This window comes from Mustelus asterias, chromosome 3 (genome assembly GCF_964213995.1).
Source record: "Mustelus asterias chromosome 3, sMusAst1.hap1.1, whole genome shotgun sequence".
NCBI classification, from domain to species: domain Eukaryota; kingdom Metazoa; phylum Chordata; class Chondrichthyes; order Carcharhiniformes; family Triakidae; genus Mustelus; species Mustelus asterias.
Window position 1 is genome coordinate 56,694,626 of NC_135803.1, and position 21,815 is coordinate 56,716,440.

Here is a 21,815-nt window from a genome sequence, read left to right on the forward strand (position 1 = left end):
TGAGGACGGCCTAAATCGGGATCTTGGGTTTATGTCACACTATCAGTAACCCCCACAGCTTGCCTCCCGGACTTGCAGAATCTCACTGGCTGTCTTGTCTGGAGACAATACACATCTCTTTCACCTGTGCTTAATGCTCCCTCCACTCACATTGTCTGTATCTTTAAGACCTGGTTGGCTGTAGAGATTCACATTCTAATCAGTATTCTGTAACTTGATTTTGTGTCTCTGTATGCCCTGTTTGAGAGCTGATATCCACTCCATCTGACGAAGGAGCAGCGCTCCGAAAGCTAATGGCATTTGCTACCAAATAAACCTGTTGGACTTTAACCTGGTGTTGTTAAAACTCTTATTGGGGAATGAGCCAGGCCAGGCGATCAGTGTTTCAGTGGGGGTGCATTTTGGGCTCAGCGACCGTAATTCCATAAGATTTTGGGTCGTCATGGATAAGGACAAGAGTGGCCCTCGGGTGAGGATGCTTAATTGGGTGAGGGCCAATTATATCCAAATTAGACAGGAACTGGGGAATGTGGATTGGGAGCGGCTACTTGAGGGCAAATCCACTTCAGGCATGTGGGAGGCTTTTAAAGGCTGGTTGATTGATATGCAGGAAAGGCATGTCCCCACAGAAATGAAGGATAGAAATGGCTGGATTCAGGAACCATGGGTGACAAGGGAAACTGTAAGCTTGGTCAAAAGGGGAAAGGAAGCATACAATTGGTCTGGACATCTAAAAACTGATGAAGCCCTTGAGTATAGTGAAAGTAGGAAGGAACTTAAACATGGAATTTGGAGGGCTGAAAGGGGCAATGAAATGTCTTTCGCAAACCAGGCTTATGCATATATTAGGAGCAAGAAGGTAGCAACAGGAAGAGTAGGCCCGCTCAAGGACAATGGAGGGAAGTTATGCATGGTGTCGCAGGAAGTGGGTGAGATCCTTAATGAGCACTTGTATTCACCAAGGAGAAGTACATGATGGATGTTGATGTCAATGATAGGTGTGAGAACGCTCTAGAGAATGTCAGTATATCAAAGGACGTTTTGAGTGTCCTAAATTGCATTAAGATAGAAACGCCGCCGGGGCCAGGTGGGATTTATCTCTGATTACTGCGGGAGGCAGGGAGGAGAAATAGCTGGGGCCTTAACAGATACCTTCACATCCTGTTTGACCACGGGTGAGGTTCCAGAGGACTGGAGAATAGCCGATCTTGGTCCCTTGTTTAAGAAAAGAAGCAGGGATAATCCAGGAAATTCTAGGCTGGTGAATTTGACATCAGTTGTGGGGAAGCTAGTAGAGAAGATACTGAGGGGCAGGATATATGCACATTTAGAGGAAAATTAGCCAGTTAGTGACTGGCAGCATGGTTTTGTATGGGGAAGGTCATGTCTCGCCAACCTGATTGATTTTTTCGAAGAGGTGACAAAGAAAATTGATGAAAGGGCTGTGGATGTAGTTTATGTGGACTTTAGTAAGGAGTTTGACAAGGTCCCACATGGCAGATTGGTACAAAAACTAAAATCACAAGAGATTCAGGGTGGGCTGGTTAGATGGATACAGAACTGGCTTGGTCATAGAAAACAGTAGCGGTGGAAGGGTGCTTTTCAGAATGGAGATTTGTAGCTTGTGGTGTTCCACAGGAATCCGTGCTGGGACCTCTTTGTAGTAGACAAATGATTTGGAGGAAAATGTAGGGGGTCTGATTATTAAGTTTGCGAATGACACACAGATTGACGGAGTTGCTGTTAGAGCCGAGGATTGTCAGAGGATACATGATGTAGATAGATTGGAGACGTGGGCACAGAAATGGCAGATGAAGTTTAATCCGTACAAATGTGAGGTGATGCATTTTGGAGGATCAAATTTAGGTATGAATTATACTGTAAATGTCATAACTCTTAGGAACATTAACATACAGATGGATCTGAGTGTGCAAGTCCACAGTTCCTTAAAAGTGGCAACAGAGGTGGCCAAGATAATTAAGAAGGCATGCTTGCCTTCATCAGCCAGGGCATTGAGCACAGGAGTTGGAAAATCATGTTGCAGCTATATAAAACTTTGGTTAGGCCGTATTTGGAGTATTGTGTGCAGTTCTGGTCACCACACTATCAGAAAGACGTGAAAGCTTAGGTCAGAGTTCAAAGAAGGTTTGCCAGGATGTTGCCTGGTCTTGAGGGTGTTGGCTATGAGGAGAGGTTGAATAAACTAGGATTGATTTCACTGGAAAGACGGAGGTTGAGGGGAGACCTGATGGAGGTCTACAAAATTGAGAGGCATAGACAGGGTGGATAGTCAAGCTTTTTCCAAGGGTGGAAGTGTCAATTACAATGGGGCACAGGTTGAAGGTGAGGGGAAAGCTTAAGGGAGATGTGCGGGGGAAGCTTTTCACGCAGTGAGTGGTGGGTGCCTGGAATGCACTGCCAGAGAATGTGGTGGAAGCAGGCACATTTGCAACGTTTGAGGTATCTGGATGGGTACGTGAATAGGAAGGGAATAGAGGGATATGGATCGAATAAGGGCAGAAGGTTATTTTTAATTTAATTGATCAGCAGATGCTTGGAGGGCCAAAAGGCCTGTTCCGATGTACTTTATACTTTGTTCTAGCCTAAAAGCCATATTTTATCCAAACAGATGAGGAACAGAAATTAATTCCCAGTTTATGCTATACAATTAATCTATAAATCCATATCTTAAGAGACTGAGGTATGGAGACCGGAGGAGAAAATTTGTAAATATCCATATGGACGTCATTGTGCTTGGTTCAAGAAAAATTATAAGTTAATCCTTTCTATGCCAATATGAGTGGAATAGACCTCATTTGAGGACACACAACACGGGGCAGAATTTTCCCATAATGTGTCAGAGTATCAGTGTATCTCCAGATGCACTGTCAAATTTTCAAAGCAGATCACGAGCCACTCTGACATTAAAAAAACTCCGGGGCATGGTTTACACCGTCAGTCTGGAAGCCTGATGGAGCCCACAGTGTTCAGGACGCCATCTTTAAAGGGCACTTTAGTCAGCACTGAGGCAAAATTCTCGGCCCCATTGCCACAAAGGTATCGGGGCCGCCTCCCACATATGCGTGCATAAAAACAAGATCTCGCTGGAAGGTTGATTAGAGGGGTGTTAAGTACTGACATCTTCAGTTCTTTTGGTTATCCATGTTCAATTGAAGGTATGTTTGGATTAACTCCATTGTGTGAAATATTTATATTTTTCTGCTGTTCACCTTGAATTCCAATAGATAATTTTATAGTAATTGCAGTGCAGAAACAAGCCATTTGATCCAAGTGATCTATGCCAGTGTTTATACTCCATGTGAACCTCCTTCCACCCTACTATACCTAACCTTATTGGCATAATCTTGTACTTTTTTTTGTGTACTTGCCCAGTTTTCCCTCATGCAGATTTACTGTATGCCATAACCACTCCACTTAGTAGTACATTCTATGATCTAACAACTCTGTCTGAAGTTTCTCCTGAATTCTCAATTCAATTTATAAATGATTAAGATTTGTATTAGGAGATACACGCATGCGCGCGCGCACACTCTCACTCTTCAGCCTGGTTGTAGCCAACTTACGTTGTTATACATCATTAGCTGTTTAAGACAGAAATGAAAGGAGAGGTAGTTAACGGCGTGACACCAAAAACTCAGGTTGCACTTTATGGTACAATTGACATTTAATATTTTATGACAGTTACATCTGATGCTGAGATGCAATCCTTTAAAATGGCTTTTGTGTTGATGCATCTACAAAGCACAAGGCAGGAGTGTGAGAAGTGCATAATCTTGACCTGTCTGAATGAGTGTGGCTCCAACACAAGAAGTTTGGCATCGAGGGGAAAAAAACAACACACCTGATTTTCCCATTCCATCCACCAACTTAACATTCACTCCCCAATCACTGGAAAACCGTGCCAGCAGTGTACACTGATTAGAAGATGCACTGTAGCAACTCACCAAGTTTCCTTAGTTAGACAGCACCTTCCAAACAAATGACCTCCACCACTTAGAACGGCAAGGGCAAATACACATCGGAACGCTACCACTTGCAATTTCTCTTCTAAGCCCCATACCATCCTGTTTCATCAATATCCCTGCTCCTTAACTGGGATAAAAAGAAACTTGGAACTTCCTACTGTGGGTTTCCCTATACCAGATGGACTGCAATCAAGAAGGCAGCTCTCCACCACTTCTTCAACAGCAGTTAGAAATTGGCAAGAAATGCTGGCTTTGCCAACAATGTCCATATCCCATGAAATAATCTTTAAAGCATGGTTTATAATCTGATAAATACAGAGGTGGATAACTATATGCATAATAAATCTTCTAGGAGAACTAAATTAAAGGGGATACTGAATGGTACTATTGTTTAATTTGAAGAGTACTGAGTGCAAAAGTGAAAATTTCTGTAGATGGGTACCCTGCTGTACTACTCTGAATGCCCTTGTTTCTTGCATCTAAACTAGCAACAGTGCAGATTACACACAGTTAGGAAAATGTTGGTCAACCCCACCTTCCGCCAACCAAAGGTACTGCTTTGAATCCCAATGGAAAATTACCATGAAATCTCCATTCACTTCAGTTTTGGTGGTTTGCAGTCATTTTAACCTCTTCAGTCTTTCAATATGCCTTTTGGAATTTCCGTTCTGGGGAGATCGTTGATAGTCATGTCATTCACTTTCATGTATTTGATGTCCTGATAACATTGAAGTATTTCAGTGATCCCATTTGTGTACCCCTTTCTATCTTGGTAAGGAAAACTAGCATTTCAAAATATCCCCTTGTGGAGAATTTGAATTTAAATAATAGCTCAAATTATTCTCCTGACGTTTGCTTGAAAAGCAAAAAGCTCCATTATAACGTGACAGCTTTTTTATTCTTCAGATTCCACCATTGGCAAAAAACAATTGAATAAGCCTTAATTGCAGGGGTTAAAGTCATGATTTTGTGCTAGCCACATATTTGAGAAAAGTGCCAAATCCACTTTGGAGCTCAAATTGTTGGGATGTCAGTGTTCCTGCTGATCATGATATTAAGTGATTAAAAGTGACCCTAGGAGGAATTTATTAATTCTTACAGATTGAAAATTTTTGCAAATCCATGTCATGGTCCTGTGGATGAGTGCACATTTTAGATTTTACAATGCTGTTGTATGTGCAGTTTGTTATTGCAATGAAATCATCTTCTAAGTAATATGAGTCATTCGTCCAAGAAGTTGGTCCAGGTACATGTTTATCTAATTCTAACTATCATTTTGACAAGAAGCATTAGCAATAAAGGGTTCAGAGATGCAGCTCTAGGTTCTTTAATGGTGAAAGCAATTGCTTGGTGAATTGGAATTACCATTTCCAGTTTGCAGTCTTTTTTTAGCAGTGCTTTGGCTCACTAGTTTTGTTATCTGTGTTGGAAGAGCTTTTTGTGTAAAGTAATTGTTATGTCAGAATAAAACTTGCTTCATTAGACTGCTGTACCAGGTCAAATCAATGCACCAATTGTAGTGATTCAAGGGCAACTTGGTGAGTTCCGGATCATTTATGTCTTACTAGAATCTAGCAAGTGTGGCATGCAGTCATTCAACTTGAATAACCTAATTTTTTGCACACTCCTTTGGGGTAAAAAAAATAATAATTTGGAGTTCTAGATATCGTCTGTGCATGGTTGTGATATGTGCCATCTACACAAAGCTTTGCTTTATAGATACCAGTTATATTTAGTTGCAGTACATTTTGCATCTTGTGCATTTACACATTTGTCTATAGAATTTCCTATGCTGGAAATGTAATTTTAAATTCTTTGCTATCTTCGGAATTGTTTAGAGTTCCAATTTATGCAGAAACAATTTTTGTTGCATTGTTTGGCAGCATATGACAAATATTGACTGCAACCATGTATTAAAAACTATCAAAAAGTATTGTATTTAATGTGACCTGAATTGCATTCCGTTTTCCTTTCAGTTCAGACATGCTTAAAGCAGCAAGAGCTGTGAATAATCAGTACAAATGATTAAGTAACCAAATTAACAGGAGAGTACGTGTTCTCCTCTCCCCCACCAGTTTTTATGGCTTGCAGTGAATAAATTAAACCCTAAGAGTTCATGGAGTACAAATGGTGGCACATAACTGGTTATGCTATGGCAATATGGTTTGAGGTCAACCTGATGAAGGAGCAGCACTCCGAAAACTCATGCTACCAAATAAACCTGTTGGATTTTAACCTGGTGTTGTGAGACTACTTACTGCGTCCACCCCAGTCCAACGTCAGCATCTCCACATCAGGACTTTTTAATGCCAGTTTTTCAGTGCGATCTATTAAAATATCAAATATAACTTCATAGGTATCAAACATGTGATTATGTTTAATTAACTATATGTTTTGATTTCAAACATTCCTTTAATCATGATGGGGTAATTTGCTGATTGGGAAACAGAACTATCAGCCAGTTGTGAATTTTTAAGTATTTAGTGATGAATTTATTTTCTGAGCAATATACCAGTTGTCAGTGAATTGAGTGTTAACTACCTTTTGTTACGTGAATCTTGCCACTGTAGAGAATAATTTGTATTCTAAGTGATAAATTGCTACAAATAGGTAAGTAATGTGATTTGTAAACAAATACAATTTAGATTCTTATAAGTTGTCCAGAAAAAATGCATTTATCTAAATGGGTTCAGGAACAGGACTTCATTATTTACCCATGTTACAATTTGGGTTTGCTACTTATAGTTGGTTGGATTCAGTGGTGATGGTTGTTGCCATATGAACATACAAATTAGGAGTAGACCACTTAATTCCTCAAGCCTGCTCCATTTTTCCATAAGATTGTCTAATTGTAACCTCAACTCCACATTCTCACCTACCCCAATAACTATTCACCACCTTGCTCATTAAGATTCTGTCTCGCTCTCCCTTAAAAATAATCAAAGACTGCTTCCACTGCATTTTGAGGAAGAGAGTTCCAAAGACCCACAACCCCATGAGACATGCCATAAATGGATGGCACATCCACTGCATGTTGGTACAAATGCTCACTGCTCAGTATCTACTTGTGCAATAGTGTGATCCAGTAGTGTAACAATAGTACTGACCACCATCTGAGCTAGCAGAACTGAAGACTGTTGGATTAATGTAAAAACCCAACTGAGACACTGCCAAAGATTGGTGGAGGCAGATTTAATCATAGCTTTCAAAAAGAAAATTGGATTATTATTCGAAGAGGAAAAGATTTGTAGAGCCATTGGAGAAGGCAGTGGAAATGACATTAGGTGAATTGCTTATGCACAGATCCAGCACTTCTGTCCTGTAACCATTCTGTGATGCATTAATATCTTTCATGGTGGTGAATCTTATATCTGTCGTTTGGCTTGCACATGATTCTGGGTTTAGTCCATAGCATGGCTAGGGATGGAAATGCTGTCTTGCTAGTTTTGCCCACTTTCCACGCACAGATATATATTTTAAATAAACTGCTTAACTACCTTTCTCCTGAGTTGAGCTAAAGCTGGCTGATCTTGATGTTTAAAATGTGGTTTTCTGGTATTGTTGGTCTTGATCCTCAACCCACTCCCACCCCCAACTGGGCAGAATAGTTGTTAATCAACCCTGTTACTGTGTTTTGAAATTGGCCTTATGCAAAGCTCAGCAGGAAGAAGCAAAATTTCTTTGAGGTGAAATAAGTTGCTGGGATCACTCAAGAACAAAGTAGTGTTTTGCAATAGAAGGTGTCTAGCAGGTGGTCAATCTGTAGTGCCAGTCTTGCCTCGGTAGAAAATTTAAAAGTACCGGAATTGCTCCTTTAATTTTTCCTGATAGTCCTGGATAACAATTTCAATGTCTGGTGCTAAGACTTATTTTCCAACTTGCCTTTTTCTTTTAAACCAGTGAAAGTTGATCTGTTTCAACAAATTTAGACATGCTTTCATGTGAAATTTCTTTGTGAAGAGTAAGAGATTTAATTCCAAAACATGACTTCATGAGTGCTTTTTTAATGCCTTTTGCTCCTGTGTTCCAATTACATAGACCGTATTGATCACAAAATGTGAACATGCTGTTACTTTATGGTCAAATCATAATCTCAAATATGATTAAATATTTGTAGATTGAACTAGCTTTATTTTAAGTCTCAATCTTTGAATATCAATCCAAATTAAATTAATGGTTTTATTTTTGTTTGAGGACCCAGTTCTCTTAACGTTGCTCACTGAGGGAGATGTATGTGTAGTTCATTTCCAGTTCAATGTCAAAAGCAGCAGTTTTTAAAGTATCTGTATAGTACATCTTTAAATTGTATATATTCATTGTAAACACTAATGAACATTACCAAATCAATTAAACCACTTCCTACATATGTGGTCTATCTTTAGGGTGAAGTGGAGCAAATTGCGATGATGAAGCCAAAAGGCCAAAATGAGCATAGTGAAGGTATGCTGGAATATCTAGAAGACATAATTGGATCAGGACGGTTGAAAGAACCAATACAGATCCTCTGTCGCAGAGTTGAGATTTTGAATGAACAGAGAGGAGAAAAGGTAAATTTGAAACAGTTGAGTGAATGATCTAATGTAATATTCCTAAATGTAAAGTCACCTGTTATCGCTAGTTAACTAGTGCTGACAACATTCTTTCCAAGATTCTAATTACTGAAGTTTGAGTTTTTGTTAACTCTTCAACAATACTTGGAAACTTCTAGATATTTGATTCATTGTTATAAAGTGGAATATTTAGCATACCGGTTTATCTTTTGTTTACACGTGCTTCTGCAATTGTTATAAAGCATAGGTACATTCATAAAATTAACTTCGAGAACCTTGGAGAAATTGTTTTGGATTGGTTCAAAGATTTCACAGTTCTTGAAATGTATGGTGATGTGCATTCATGAACTATTTATTTGAATTTAATTGTGAAAAATACAAAGTTGTTAAACTTGCTTTTATTTTAGCTTAATAGGGTTAAGATGGTGGAAAAAGAAAAGGATGCCTTGGAAGGAGAAAAAAATCTTGCAATTGAGTTTCTTGCCTTGGAAAATGAGGTTGTGAAGAAAAAGAATTGTGTCTTACAATATTATATGTATGTTCAACTTTCTGCTGCAAAGTATTGCATTAATCATATTGTTCAATATATATTACCTTATCCACATTTTAATATCTAATAACTGACAGCTTGAAATGCTTATTTGTAAATTAGTGTTTTTGTTAGTTCCCACATGCAATTTATTTCTTAAATGAAGAGCTGTTATTGGTTCTTATCAAAACATTTCACTTTTCCAATCAAATTGTATTTCTGCTTTAAAACTGCATACAGTTTTTTAGTTGAGCTCAAACTAGACTCTGCTTTTTTTCCCCCCTTCCCTCATCAGTCATGATGTGCAGAAAAGGATAGCTGATATGGGGGCACAGAAACAAAAAATTCATCAAGACACTCAAGATACCCGTGACAAAAGTGTCAAACTTGTGGAAGACATAAAAGTCAAAAATAATGCTTTGAAACATCTTGAAAAGTAAGACATATATGTACAGAATGGTCATTAACTGGAAATGGCTATTTTTCTCTTGCACTACCTTACATTTATATTTCTGATTCTCATCGTCCATAGTTTTGTTGTACTTGTTTATAGTATTGCTCTCTCATTTTATAATTCTGTGGAACAGAATCACATGATGTGCGCTGATATGTCGCTGACATTCAATCCCCTATGGGTGGAATGTACAAAATGTTTGGTGTTGGTCTTGTTACCACAACTGAGGTTTGTTACCTAATTATTTTAGAACCTTCAAGAACAAGACTAGACAACAGACATGAGACCATTCAATATTCAAACAAGTAGAAACAGCAGTTAAGGACATAAAGTATGGATTTTTAAAAAACATTTACTTTTAAGCTCTTTACTTTCAGGAAAAAAACACCCCCAAAGGTAAATTGAGAGAACTGTGGAATATTCAGTTAATCTCTCGAGTATTTCCAACCTACAAATTTGGAATCTTCATCATCAGTGAAGATCTGTCTGAGACAGCTCAGATTTGTTATTTTAGCCATGCAGAAAGCTGACAACAGTTCAGGAATCCTTCTGGTTGGCTTTAGTTGCTAATTCTGTGGTTACTAACCAATTATGTTACATCTTATTAAGAAATATAATCCTGCAGGTTTTCGAGTAGAACATCTTGATTTTCATGTACAACCAATTTAGTGTGTATTTCCTCTTTCCCTATCCAATTCTTATTGAGTCCTAGTTATAGGCATGAGATATCATTTATAAAACGGCAACCTTTGCTTCAGCATACCATGATGGTATAAAAAACAATCATTAACTCTGTCATGAATTATTGTTTTTTTCAATGTGTATGTATAATGTGTTATCTATTTTACTGGACATTATTTTGATATTCCAAGCTTACTATATCCTGCCTAAAACTTCAATTCTTCCCTCACAGGCCTTCAACCATCATCTTTAAGCCCTCTCATCTTTACAACCAGGGCATATGTCTCTCCTAAAATTAATTATTATTACGTAGCCTGACATAAGATATCAGTCACTTCTACACTTTGGCTTCAGATCCAACAGAGTTGACTGTTGCTATCTCCTACTGTTCCCATCATCTTGATTATAATCCAGATCTTCTCTTTTTCAAGAATCCCTCACCACTCAAATCACCCTATCTGAGGGGGAAGCCATGGTGTGATTTGGTCAGAAAGGCCAGACACACCACTACAGTGATTTGAATGGAGGAGATTAAAATTAATATAGTCAGGGCAAGAAGGCTTCAAAAGGATGGAATGTGTCACTCCCTGTGAGCCAATTTTGTCAAAACCAGAAAAACAGTGCAATCCCCAACAGTAAGGTAATGGAATACAAGGACCTTCTGAGAAGAAATATTGAGATGGGTGGTTCTGATCAGCTGATAGAGTCCAAAGGGTCACTATTGGGTGGCTTAGTGGGATTTGAAGAATGTTGGTGAGATTAACCCCCGGTGGTGAGCTGTGGTTAAATTGATGAGATGTGAGATATATATTGTTGATGTTGCTTCTGCTGCAGACCCTCTTCCCTTTGACCATTGTGCCAATCCTTTTCCAAAACTCTCCGCTAAACCAACTTCTTTCTCTCTCTTATCTCTCCTTGTGCCCTCTAATTTTTATCCTGGAGACACTTTGTGCTCTCTTGACACAACCACTAACCTGCTGACCACACAGCATCTCTTCCTATCTTCTATGATAGCAAACATCTTTAAATGGTTCCCTCTTAGTTCTGTACCTACTAACATGCTGTCACCTCCCAACTTGTTACCCATTTTTTCTCAATTTAGTGTCGTTTTTTTCAGTCAGGTTTTCTGAAATGGCCCTCATCAAAGATGCAATATCTACTTTGACAATTATGCATTATCCCTTCATGGTTTCTGCAGTCTTGGATGTAGCTGGCAATCCTCCTCCAATGCCTCTCCTTATTCAGCTTAGTATCCCATTGGTTCCACTCCTAGCTAGGCAATCTCCAACAATGGTTTCTCTTTCTGCTCCCACACCAGTACCCTCTGGACTCTCTCTTCTATATGTTGTCTTTTGTTAGTATCATCCGAAGGCATGGGGTCAGATTCTGTAGGTATGCTGACTATCCTCCGCTGCCTCTATATTAAACTCCTGGATTGGCCATTATTTCTTTGAGTTAAACAAAACCACTTGGGACCCTTGGGAAACTCCACAGTCCTGCCTGCCTTAGCCTTTCTACTGCTGGAACCTCCATGTTTCTGTCACCATCACATTTCTTCAACTTCAATTCTTGTCAACAACCTACCGTCTCATCCATAAAATTCAACTGAACCAAAAGTCTGCAGTCCTATTCTGCACTGCCTCACTCTCTCAACCTGCTGACCTACATTAGTTTCTGGTTCCCTAAAGTGTCAATTTAAAAATTCTCAATATTGTGCTTAAATCCTTTGATTGACTTGCCCTTTCACATCTCTCTAATTGTCTCCAGGTCTTTCATTATAATTTAATTAAAGGGTTTAAAATGATATGGGGATTTAATAGAGTAGGTACAGAAATACTATTTCCCCAGGTTGAGGAATTCAGAACAAGTGGGTAGCACGCTGGTACAGTGGTTAGCACTGCTGCCTCACAGCGCTAGGGACCCGGGTTTAGTTCCCGGCTTGGGTCACCGTGTAGAGTTTGCACATTCTCCTCATGTCTGCGAGGATTTCCTCCGGATGCTCCGGTTTCCTCTCACAGTCCAAAGGTGTGCAGATTAGGTGGATTGGCCGTGCTAAACTCTCCCTCTGTATACCGAACAGATGCCGGAGTGTGGCGACTAGGGGATTTTCACAGTAACTTCATTACAGTGTGAATGTAAACCTACTTGTGACTAATAAATTTTATAACCTTGAAGTTATCCTTGGTCCAGTTGGCAGTGAAATTAGAAAACTTCCTTTGCACTATGCAAAGAGTAGTGGAATCTAAAACACTTCAAAAGACTGAATGACCTCGTCCTGTTCCTATGTTCCCAGAACCCTTCAAAGCTATGTATTTCTCCAGCTCTGGTCTCTTGTGCACCTCTTCCTCTTACCCCACCTTAGGTGATTAGGCCCAACCCAACATCTGGAATTCTCTTCTGTTTCTTTAAGATTCTATTTAACACTCATTTCAGCCTCATAATATCTCCTTCAGGCTTGATGTTGTCTAAGCTTTTTTTCCACGTCAGTGGCATTATATAAATGCAAGTTATTGATCATTGTCCTTTTATTTCTGGATTTTGAAACTAAGGTTAATTGACAAATGCATAGTATTACTGAGGCACATTAGACCAAAGTCAGTTCCTGGCGCACAGCCAGGGGTCCTTCTATAAATTGCTATCCGCTGTCCTGGTAGCACAGTGGTTAGCACTGCTGCTTCACAGCGCCAGGGACCCAGGTTCGATTCCCGGCTAGGATCACTGTGTGGAGTTTGCACGTTCTCCCCCTGTCTGCATGGGTTTCCTCCGGGTGCTCCGGTTTCCTTCCACAAGTCTGAAAGACTTGCTGGTTAGGTGCATTGACCCGAACAGGCGCCGGACTGTAGCGACTAGGGGAATTTCACAGTAACTTCATTGCAGTGTTAATGTAAGCCTTACTTTTGACTAATAAATAAACTTTAAAACTTTAGCTGTGATGCCCTTGTAATGAGAGAACATTTTGAATTGCAGACTGAAAATTCAAAAATGGGTACCTGACAGTTCCTGTCAATTGTAAAGTTACCTCCCTTTATTCCCACTATCTGAATGAAAGAAAGAAGGGAGTGATGGAAAAACTTGCTATTCTGATTGTTGTAGGGATATTATATGAAGAACATAGGCTATGTCTATTAAATATTAATAAATAATTGAAGGCAGTTATATGCATGTCTTTAATGGTAGTATTTTATAGAAAACTAGGGAAAATTACAAAATTCATTGAAGAGAAGAAGGAAACATTTGCACAGTTTGATTTACAAGATGTCAAAGTCCGAGAAAAGCTGAAACATTCAAAAAGTAAAGAGAAGAAACTGCAGAAGCAACTACAAAAAGATATGGATAAGGTAAAGCTTTGTTCATTTGAACATACAAATTAAGGCAGAGGTGCACAGGTTGTTTGACATCATTTCCATGTGACAGATAACTGATTTAATCAGCTTAGTAATTAAACTGAAATGTTGGAGCCCACTTCGCACATCTATCTAATCCTTTCCCTATGGGAAAATGCCAGACATACGTCACAAATTTGGCACATAAACACAAGTAGAACTACACGTGTGATTTTACCATGAGTTCTTAGATTGTTTTAGCTATTAATTTAATAATCCATTTATGGTTGTTACAAGTGTAATTTCCTTATGGCCGAAACATTTAAATTAAATGTTATGCATGTACCGTTGATTTGCTTCTAAAGAGCTTTAGCCCATCTGGAAAAGCTGGTTGTGCACCAGTGAATCTCCCATGGGAAGATCAGAATTCTATTGTAAAATACCATTTTGCTGTACGTAACCTCCATTCATCCAGTACCAAGTTGAAGCATTGATAAATGTGAGGTATTATTTTTGTAAGACAGTTTAGGATGTCACCTATTATTTGAAAAATGAGTATCTTAATGGAATTGAGCTCAAACAGACTTGGGAATACAAATCACTCAAAAGTAGAGATGCAGATCATAACAAAAGCAAAACAGGCACTAGGATTTATTTCTAGAGGAGTAGAATTGACAGGTTGTGCTCTGTTTGGGAGTCCAGTGTACAGTGGGTACATGGGTAAGATAGGTATGGAGGGATATGCCAAATGAGGCAATTTGAACGAGCTTAGTGGTTAAAAACTGGACGGTGTGAACAAGTTGGGCCAAAGGACCTGTTTCCATGCTGTAAACCTCTATGTAAGTTCTGGCTGTCATGTTTTGAAATTGTATAAAGGCATTGGAGGTGATGCAAAAAGGATGACAAGAATGGCACCTGAGCTGAGATTATGCCGGTAAGAAAAGGATGAACTGCTTGGATCTCTCTTTCTCTTGAAAGCAGAAGAACTAATCGGTCTGAATAGTTATGAATGGTTTTGATATGGTAGGTACAGAGAGTGGAGTGTTGGGGAAGAGCAAAATGATAAGATAAACAGCAAAAAAATAGGGAATTCAGAAGAAACTTCTTCACATACAGGGTGGTGAAAATGTGGAACTCTCTACTTCAGAGACTGATTGAGGCAAGTTATATAGATAAGCACACGAAAGAGAAGAAAATAGAGGGTTATGTTGTAAATGTTCGATGAGGAAGGATGAGAAGAGGTTTGAGAGGAGCATAAATGCCAGCATGGACTATTTGGGCTAAATGGCTTATTTCTCTGTTGTATACTCAATGTAGTCAATTTCTGAGCAGAAAGCTTTTTTCAAGTATCAGGGCAAATAGTCTCATGGCTTGAACAGTGAAGCAAATGCAAGAAAATTAATGCTGCTCTTTCACCCACTGGAGTGATGTAGTATCTTTCCCCAATCTTATTGACTCCAAAAATAAATCAGTTCTTTCTTTGAAACATTCATCTTGCATCCCTTCAAAATTCCCTTTTTTGTAGTGTATTCCAAATGCATTTCGGACTTTACCATGTAAATGCCCAAATTATCATTTCAAATTCTGTATATAATTATGCAGCCTTTTATGCTTTGTTTCATTTTACAGTAAAGTATTTAGATTATTGGTGCAATCATAGAAACCCTACAGTACAGAAAGAGGCCATTGGGCCCATCGAGTCTGCACCGACCACAATCCCACCCAGGCCCTACCCCCATATCCCTACATATTTTACCCACTAACCCCTCTAACCTACGCATCTCGGGACACTAAGGGGCAATTTTAGCATGGCCAATCAACCTAACCCGCACATCTTTGGATTGTGGGAGGAAACCGGAGCACCCGGAGGAAACCCACGCAGACACGAGGAGAATGTGCAAACTCCACACAGACAGTGACCCAAGCCGGGAATCAAACCCAGGTCCCTGGAGCTGTGAAGCAGCACTGCCAACCACTGTGCTACCATGCTGTCCAATGATGCCTAACTTGTGGTTTTGCATATTTATGGTATAAACTATTGTTTTTCTATCTGTTTTGAATTTTGTTTTAGCTTGAGGAATTGAAGAATGTGCCTGGTGGTAGTGAGAAGACCATCAGAGAATCAACTGCTAAAAAAGAACAGCTTGAACAGGATAAAGTGAAGGAGGAAGAGAAGCTAAATAAAGTGATGAACAGTCTCAAACAGGAGACAAAGGGATTGCAAGAAGACAAAGAGGTTGGGTATAATGTTAAGTTAATTTACATTAGGGGGTGTGAATGTGCAATAAAATTTCATGTTTTAAGTTTGGGGTAGCAAAGTGAATTTAACTAATCATTAACAATTTTGTCAAGTGAGACTTGAGCAGTGGTAAATAGTGTTATTTCTGAGATGTTTTTTCCAATGGCATTTGGCCATGTCATGGAAGTACATATAGGACCCCATTAATGTACAAGGCAGTATGCACAGGCAAAATAATGTTTAGCCAAACAAAGATGCCTTTCAAATTTATGCTGAAATTCAACTTGGAACAAATTTCAAAAAGTGAACTTGTATAGCTGACATGCCCCCAAATGTTCATACCAATGTTTTCTTTGTGATGTTTTTCCTTACAGTTGAAAGAGAAGGAGCTCATGGAGTTGAGTAAAGCTGTAAATGAAACTAGATCAAAGATGGATGTAGCTCAGTCAGAACTAGATATCTACCTCAGTCGCCACAAAACTGCTTTGGGCCAACTCAACCAGGCTAAAGAAGCCCTGGCTACTAATATTAGTACACTTAAAGAAAGAAAAGCAACAATTAAAGAGCTAGAAAGCAAAATACCACAGAGTGAACAAGAACTGCAAAAGGTGAGAAAAGGGAGCTTGTGTGCATTATGGTTGCATGTAATTCTTAAGCCAATATTTAAATATGTTGTTCTTTCTCTACACTCAAGCTATGACTAACACTACATTCTGCACTCTCTCCTTTCATAGAATTTCATAGAAATTTCCTTCTCTATGAACGGTATGCTTTATCTGTAGAGCATGCAAGAAACAATCCTTTTCACTGTATACTAATACATGTGACAATAATAAATTTAAAATTATGATTATTGGCATGGACTGAAGTTTGTATAGAATCTGTACACAATCCAGTTAATGTAAACACCCAACATATGAATTTAGAAACTATTGCAGTTGAATATTTAAGAGACACTGGCTGGAATTCTCCGGCTGTGCATGCCAAGCTGCCGCTTCCAACAAGGATGGCCAAATCTGTTCACTGCAACGGGACCAGAGAATCCCGCTGATGTGAAGAGTCAGAGAATCCCAGCCACTATATAGAGGGATGTAATTACTTTGTTTCAGATATTCGCAGGAGGAATAGATCATGTGGCCCCTCATTGCAATTTGACTCTCAGTGTAGACAACTTATTCCTGTTGACACTTGGCTACCGGTTTGTTAATTTTGTAGTCCTAGATGATTGGAAGTATTGTTTTTAGCACTTATGCTTTTTGTTGGCTGAAGTCTAAATTGCAGTGTGCTCCATCTGTAGATATTCTATCAATACTTTCTTGATGTTTGTTCAAATTGTTCCAATGTCTTAAAATCTGTAGTAACCAATATAAAATTAAATGAAATTGTTCAGTTTGTAATTTTAATGGTATTTTTATAAGATTATGAACAATTTATTCCTGCATGTGACCACTTGTTTATATACGTTGGTAATTCAGATTTAATAGTATGGTAAATATAAATTTAGGTATATTTGGGGTCTATCCTAAATTTTTCTTCATGAAGTGAAAAGTTGCAAATGGTTGACACAGTGAAGGTCTATTAACTGATGAACTTTCAGAATAATATCTTGCTGAATTAAAAATGTAACAAAGTGTGAATTACTTTGTATCCTTTATAGGATGAAAATGAACTTGAAAAAATAATCCAATCTGAATCTGTAATCCGGCATAGTGTTTATGAACTGCGACAAAAAGTTGAAGAAGCGAAAAGCTCCCTAACAGTAAATCGCAGTCACGGTCGGGTTTTGGAGGCAATAATGCAGCAGAAGAGCACTGGTAAAATCCCTGGAATCTATGGAAGACTGGTAAGGAGATTTGTTTAAATTATGTGCTTGCAGAAGAAACCAATCTTTTTTCTTTATCTTTTGGGATTGACTTGTCATTTTTATGTGATGTAGAATGTTTGTATTCTTTTAGGGTGACTTGGGTGCTATTGATGAAAAGTATGACGTTGCTATCTCGTCCAGTTGTGGTGCCCTGGATAACATTGTTGTAGACACAATTGATGCTGCTCAAGAGTGTGTTAAATTCTTGAAGAAACAAAATATTGGAGTAGCAACTTTTATTTGCTTAGATAAGGTACGCTGAGTTAGGTCTTGATTTCAATCCTAAATTTATATTGCTTGTTTCAACAATGATTTGATGTTGCAATTGTTATAGTATGATTTTTGTTTTTAAATACTCTTCAGATGAAAGTTTGGGAGAAAGGCATTGGCATGATCCAAACTCCAGAAAAGGTACCTCGCCTATTTGACATGGTCAAGATAAAGGATGAGGCAATACGTCCTGCATTTTACTTTGCACTTCGTGACACACTTGTTGCTAAGGATCTAGAACAGGCAACACGTGTAGCATTCCAGAAGGACAAGCGCTGGAGAGTCGTAACAATGCAAGGGCAGATAATAGAGCAGTCAGGTATGGCAAGTGTTGTAAATTGTAATGTAATTTGTTCCTGTAATTCATTCAAACGTTATACAAACTAATGAATTAAGTATGCATTTTCAAATTTGCACCTTGCAACTTAACCATTTCAATTGCTCTTTTGTTCAGTCTATTAATTTAAGCAGGAATTGGTGATAATCCATGATATGGTATCTGAAATAATGTCTATTAAAATGTCTATTAAAAATAATGTCTATTAAAAAGTCTCTAAAGAGTCTATAGTATAATTGTAATTATGAATGGCCGATTGGATAGGTAACTGGCTGTCTGATCGAAGACAGAGGGTGGTGGTCGATGGAAAATTTTCGGATTGGAGGCAGATTGCTAGCGGAGTGCCGCAGGGATCAGTGCTTGGTCCTCTGCTATTTGTGATTTTTATTAATGACTTAGAGGAGGGGGCTGAAGGGTGGATCAGTAAATTTGCTGATGACACCAAGATTGGTGGAGTAGTGGATGAGGTGGAGGGCTGTTGTAGGCTGCAAAGAGACATAGATAGGATGCAAAGCTGGGCTGAAAAATGGTAAATGGAGTTTAACCCTGATAAATGTGAGGTGATTCATTTTGGTAGGACTAATTTAAATGTGGATTACAGGGTCAAAGGTAGGGTTCTGAAGACTGGAGGAACAGAGAGATCTTGGGGTTCATATCCACAGATCTCTAAAGGTTGCCACTCAAGTGGATAGAGCTGTGAAGAAGGCCTATAGTGTGTTAGCTTTTATTAACAAGGGGTTGGAGTTTAAGAGCCGTGGGGTTATGCTGAAACTGTACAGGACCTTGGTGAGACCACATTTGGAATATTGTGTGCAGTTGTGGTCACCTCACTATAAGAAGGATGTGGAAGCGCTGGAAAGAGTGCAGAGGAGATTTACCAGGATGCTGCCTGGTTGGGAGGGTAGGTCTTATGAGGAAAGGTTGAGGGAGCTAGGGCTGTTCTCTCTGGAGCGGAGGAGGCTGAGGGGAGACTTAATAGAGGTTTATAAAATGATTAAGGGGATAGATAGAGTGAACTTTCAAAGACTATTTCCTCGGGTGGATGGAGCTATTACAAGGGGGCATAACTATAGGGTTTGTGGTGGGAGATACAGGAAGGATATCAGAGGTAGGTTCTTTACGCAGAGAGTGGTTGGGTGTGGAATGGACTGCCTGCAGTGATAGTGGAGTCAGACACTTTAGGAACATTTAAGCGGTTATTGAATAGGCACATGGAGCACACCAGGATGATAGAGAGTGGGATAGCTTGATCTTGGTTTCAGATAAAGCTCGGCACAACATCGTGGGCCGAAGGGCCTGTTCTGTGCTGTACTGTTCTGTGTTCTTATGCTTTCGAAATGTTAATGTTGTCCAAGATCCACTCTTTAGTTGTCTGGTGCATTTCAGGTGATAAAATAATTTAAAAAGACTAAGACAGTTGCTATTGGTGAAGAAAATTTCCACATTGACCTGTCACCAGAAATTTACGAACTTGGATAACTTGCACAATTCCCTGGCTGACATAAGTAAATGACCCCAAGAATAGTTTTAACCCAGCCGCACCTTAGCATATAACACAATTTTATTCTGCTGTAAGATGTCTCCCACAGCTGCATTGTTATTATTACATTTTATATCATGTATTGGCAATGAAGATAACAGCACAGGTGGGCTGGAATATAGAAAGGGAGAACTCAAGTTTTTCCTTATTGTCATAAGATGCACGTATGTTCTTAGTCCAAGAAATAACTATTGTACACAAATTCTCAGCTAATCAGAGCAAGTTCTGGAAACCAAATGGTACCTTGTTCTCTGGAACTAGGCTATGTTGCTAAAGGACTTTCACAGATCAAGGGGTTGGAGAGTCAGCCCCATTCTAAAATAGAGACACTGCACCGAGCATGGCCTCAACCAGGAGGCGCGTTGACGTTATTTGGGGAAACTGCTGGTGCATGGCAGGCTTCTGTGCCTAATCATCCTTACAATGCATGTTTAGGTGATCACTTGAATGCTTGAGAAATTGATGCATTCTTGCATTCTTTGTAAGGGGAAGAAAGTGGAAGTGTCCCAACCTTTCATTCAACTCATTATTACATCATGGAAATATTTGGCCTTTTTAATTAATTGATCTGGACACTCAAATTTAGAGGTGATTTTTCCAGAAATCCTTTCTACTGGTTATTGATCCGTCAAAGTAGTAGAGCTATATATTTTACAGTCCACATTTTCAGCATAGGTATTGCCAGTTGTGCCTCTTCCCTTTCTAACTAGCATTGACTTGGTAAGATTTTTTGCAGCAATGTTTTAAATGGTGCAGTATAAGCAAGAATCTTTCCAGCAATGAAAAGCAAAGAGATTTCTGGTGATCAGCGCAGAGGTGGACAGTGAAAGCATCTTTGAACTCTTGAAATTTTTTCTGGGTGCCACATAGATTGAAATAGTTATTTGAGGCATTTGGCTAAATAGTCACTCCTGGGTTTTTGTATATAAGGTGGGAAAGCAACCAGATTGGCTCTTGCAGTCTCTAGTACGGTAGGTTCTTTACAATTAGTTATGACACAATTGAGGAAGCTGATCTCATCACTGGGAGCTAATTTCTTTTTTGGAAGGCATTGGATATGATTACCCAACTGCAAGATCTAAATTTTGTCTGTGAAGAATGACTGCATAGATATTCGTAGCAACATTGGAGCCACTTGAGTGTTGGCCATATCATTTTAACGATATTATAGAAATTTATGTCACTGTTCATCATAGGACTACAATATTTATTTATATTTTACTTCAATTGAAGAAATAAATACTGGCTTTTTTGCCTATTGGTTAAAAAGGCAGGAAGATGCCACATATTAATCTATAATTTGGAAGGACAGAAATTGGATCAGAAATGCCAGAATCCTGCAAACAACTAAAATGCATTCCCAACATCTGGCAGAAGCAGACCTGAAAACATGGAGATTTCAAACACAAAAAGCCTCTCGATAGGCTTGATTTGTTATAAAATTGAAAAAAATTTTGTTCAAAATTTTATTTCAGTTTAGCGCTATATTAAGGTTACAGTGAAGCAAGATAACCAGGTCATTTGGGAAAATATTTTGAGGAATTTCATTTTATCTCCTTCAAATAGCTAATTTATTTGTTCCTGTTTACTGATTCTTCGTGGTAATTTTAATTATTTGTTGTTTATTCATTGGTAGTTATTTTAATTGCTCAATGATGCAATAAATAAGTTGTGGATGGGATATTTTGCCTTTTTATAAATATTTATAAATATTCAACCATGCAAACTCTTACATCCACGTGTGAAAAGCAGTTCTTACCATCAGATTAGATCATAAGAAATAGGAGCAGAAGGACACCATTTGTCGTCTTAAGTTTGTTCTGTCATTAAATAAAATCATGGATGATCTGATTGTGGCCTCAACTCCATTTTCCTGCCTGTTCCCATAACCTTTGACACCCTTGTAGATCAAAAATCTGTAACTCGGAAGTATTCAATCATCCAGCCTCTGTTACTCTGAGGTAGAGAATTCCAAAGACAAATGAACCTCCAAGTGAAGAAATTCCTTCTCTTGGTCTTAAATGGGAGACCCCATATTCTTA

The 21,815-nt window shown here is 38.8% G+C and overlaps 1 protein-coding gene across 1 annotated transcript in view; it reads left to right on the forward strand.

Moving 5' to 3' along the window:
- smc4 (structural maintenance of chromosomes 4) overlaps positions 1-21,815 on the forward strand; it is a 67,122-nt gene that overhangs the window by 22,374 nt on the left and 22,933 nt on the right. Inside the window, exons 6-14 of the mRNA XM_078209019.1 lie at positions 8,369-8,533; positions 8,944-9,071; positions 9,361-9,501; positions 13,388-13,538; positions 15,595-15,759; positions 16,137-16,370; positions 17,420-17,605; positions 17,718-17,879; positions 17,990-18,215. Of these exons, the coding sequence (XP_078065145.1) occupies positions 8,369-8,533; positions 8,944-9,071; positions 9,361-9,501; positions 13,388-13,538; positions 15,595-15,759; positions 16,137-16,370; positions 17,420-17,605; positions 17,718-17,879; positions 17,990-18,215 (1,558 nt within the window). The remainder of the gene's footprint in view (positions 1-8,368; positions 8,534-8,943; positions 9,072-9,360; positions 9,502-13,387; positions 13,539-15,594; positions 15,760-16,136; positions 16,371-17,419; positions 17,606-17,717; positions 17,880-17,989; positions 18,216-21,815) is intronic.